Below are 3,011 nucleotides of genomic sequence, written 5' to 3' on the forward strand. Positions count from 1 at the left end.
ATGGCCCTAACAAAGCAGGTACATCTTCGAAATCCTGATGACTTTCCAACGCTGCAGCTGTTCCTGCTAGGTAAGGCCCGTGTTTGACTTCCACCCCCCACCCCCCTGGACCCCTAGGCACACACCCGCGCTAACCACCCACACCTCTAGGCATTGTCCGTCTCGCGGAACCAATCGCCCTTACCTCCATCTACCCATATGCCTGGGCCCTTGTCAAGCAATTCAATTTTGGTGAAGAGCAAGATGCCTCGTTCTACTCCGGTATCCTCATCTCGGCCTTTTCTCTGGCAGAGGCTGTCATGGGCATGTACTGGGGCGGCCTCTCTGACCGAGTCGGCCGCAAGCCCGTCCTGATTCTCGGCTGTGTTGGCACCATGTTTAGCATGGTAATGGTTGGCTTCGCCTCCAATATTTGGATTGCTTTGATCGGGCGTGCTCTTGGTGGTCTCCTCAATGGAAATATTGGTGTCATCCAGACCATGGTTGGCGAGCTTGTTACCAAGCCTGAACATGAACGTACGTTGCCACTCTCATTTAGTCCCCCTAATGCCTATGGTAAGGTCAGAGGCTAACCCTCAATAGCCAAAGCATTCTCCGTCATGCCTTTTGTCTGGAGCGTCGGTACCATTATTGGCCCTTGCATCGGTGGCACATTTGCGGATCCAGCCGAAAATTGGCCCGGTCTGTTCCCTCGTCATGGCATCTTTGGCCGCTTCCCATACTTGCTGCCCAACCTTCTTTGCGCATTTCTGCTCTTGATCAGCATTATTTTGGGCATCTTCCTTCTCGAGGAAACGCACCCTGATATGCAGCCCCGAGTGTTTCTCCCTGCGGACACATACGTCTCGGAAGAGACACCACTGATGGAAACCTCGGATGCCATGAAGCGCCCTGCTGTCGACCTGCGCGCAGACACCTACGGAACGTTGCGAGAGACCAGCGAACAAAGCCAAGAAGATGTTGATCTCGAAGAAAAGCCACTTTTCATTGGTCCCGTATGGAACAAGCGCGTCGTCGGTTTCATCATCGCCCTCTGCATCTTCACCTACCACTCCATGACGTACGAACATCTCATGCCCATCTTCTTTGAAGATGAGCGAGCGTCGACACTTGTGTCCTTGCTCGATGTTGGCACATCTTCAATGTTCTACTCCCCCGGTGGCCTGGGCCTCTCTCTTCGTGAGGTCGGCCTCATCATGGCCGTCAACGGAGTCATTGCCCTGTTTGTCCAGGCAATCATCTTCCCTCTCGCCGCGGAGAGACTCGGTGTGTACAGACTCTTCATCATCGTTACGGTGCTCCACCCCATCGTCTACGCGATTGTCCCCTTTCTCCTCTACGTTCCCGAATACATGCTCTTCCCCGCCATCTACTCTTGCTTGGCAGTGCGAAACATTCTCTCCATCACCCTCTACCCCCTCCTCCTCATCTTCATCAAGGAGGCTACTCCCTCTCGGAGCGCTCTAGGCAAGGTGAATGGTCTGGCTGCTAGCGCTGGTGCAGCATGCCGCATGATCGCACCTCCTATTGCAGGCTACCTGTATACCGCTGGTAGCAAGATGGAATGCACCGCACTGGCTTGGTATGGCAGCGTTATTGTCGCTATAGCCGGATCCATCCAGTGCTTCTCTGTTCCGCGATCACGAGTTGATCGATCGGAAGAGAGCGCTGTCAAAAACACCCAGGTCGCAGCTGAAGTTTCAGTTGATGACAGAGAGTAGACATTTCGTGTCTACTCAGAACCCTATCATTGCAGGCCGGCAAGTCCCGCCATTGCCCACTATCCCCCGTTGATGAGATTGAGCAGCTCTTGGCCTGGGTGTTCCTGGTAAGGAAACCCAGTCTCAACCTGTTGAATGCATTGATCCAGTTAGCAGTTGACGACATGCTCGAAGTAGTTGGTTTCTCTGGTTTGCGCTTTGCTTCTTTTTCTCATTGCGCGTTGTTTCAAGTTTGATGTATATAATGGCTCTCACGATTCCCATGGCGCCTGCATTTCGGAGCACATAATCTTACATGGTTCGGCGTTTGTTTTTTTGTTTTTTTGGCTTTGAAAAGGTGTATCTCGTTTCCTTCATTCACCTCAGGTGGATTTCCCTCATAATACAACGAGGCAGGCATTTACATAGATTAGACAGGAGTAATTGTAATTGGTTGCGTGTATTCTCAAGTTCACCTCGTAAGTAAAGTCTCTCTTAAAAATAATATGAATATCGCTGTAATATTTTTGCTTGAGAAGTGCAGCTATCGCGGCGCAGGCGAACCTTTGGGGTCTACGTCGCCACCGAAAATTTTAGCCGGCTGCTTGTTGTAGAACCCATATTTTTGTCATCAACGACCTCTCTCCGACAACAAGCTTCTTCAGTCTATCCTTGATACCAAATCCGCCTCTTCTCGTTTGATTCTTTCTAGACCGAAAAAGAAAATAAAGCATTCCATTTTTATAGAACGGCCAAGGACTTGAAACCAGAGGGCTGCAGCCCCGCCCCAACCGCCAGAATGCAACTCGAAGAACTCACAACCCAGCTCATGAGCGCCGCGAGCCTCCAAGAGCAGTCGTCGTCCCAAAAGAAAGCAAAAGAGCCCAGCGGCTCGGCCACGGACGCAGCCGCGGTCACCAAGCCCCCGCTGCCGCCCGGCATGGCGCTCCACAGCAGCATGACGACGGCGGAGATCCTCGCGGACCTGAACAAGTCGCCGCTGTTCATGACGGAGCTCGAGGACAACGACGACATTGCGGCGCTGCAGGCGCTCGACTACGAGGGCTCGGCGCTCGAGAACAGCGCCGGCTTCAAGGAGCGCGGCAACGAGTGCTTCAAGGTGCGCGGGTACGCCGACGCCCGCGAGTTCTACGCCAAGGGCGTCGCGCTGCTGGCCGCCGAGGAGCGCAAGCGCGCCTGCGGCGAGACGACGCGGAACCCGGACGACGGCGTCGCCGACTCCCCCGCCGACGTCGCCGCCCAGCGCGCCCTGCTCGCGTCGCTGCACCTCAACCGCGCCGCGTGCCACCT

General features: G+C 54.3%; 2 protein-coding genes across 2 annotated transcripts in view; both read left to right on the forward strand.

The window, feature by feature from the left end:
- Positions 1 to 1,721, forward strand: CCM_04284 (MFS transporter; the record flags this gene model as incomplete). The annotated part of the gene is made up of 3 exons (XM_006669432.1): positions 1 to 70; positions 151 to 516; positions 583 to 1,721. The coding sequence occupies 3 exons, from the start codon at positions 1 to 3 to the stop codon at positions 1,719 to 1,721; spliced, it is 1,575 nt and encodes a 524-aa protein (XP_006669495.1).
- A 778-nt stretch (positions 1,722 to 2,499) lies between these two features.
- CCM_04285 (tetratricopeptide repeat domain-containing protein) overlaps positions 2,500 to 3,011 on the forward strand; it is a gene marked incomplete at both ends in the record, with an annotated part of 1,109 nt that continues 597 nt past the window's right edge. The window contains one exon of the mRNA XM_006669433.1: positions 2,500 to 3,002. Coding sequence (XP_006669496.1) covers positions 2,500 to 3,002 — 503 coding nt within the window. The remainder of the gene's footprint in view (positions 3,003 to 3,011) is intronic.

This window comes from Cordyceps militaris, assembly GCF_000225605.1.
Source record: "Cordyceps militaris CM01 unplaced genomic scaffold CCM_S00003, whole genome shotgun sequence".
Classification (NCBI taxonomy): domain Eukaryota; kingdom Fungi; phylum Ascomycota; class Sordariomycetes; order Hypocreales; family Cordycipitaceae; genus Cordyceps; species Cordyceps militaris.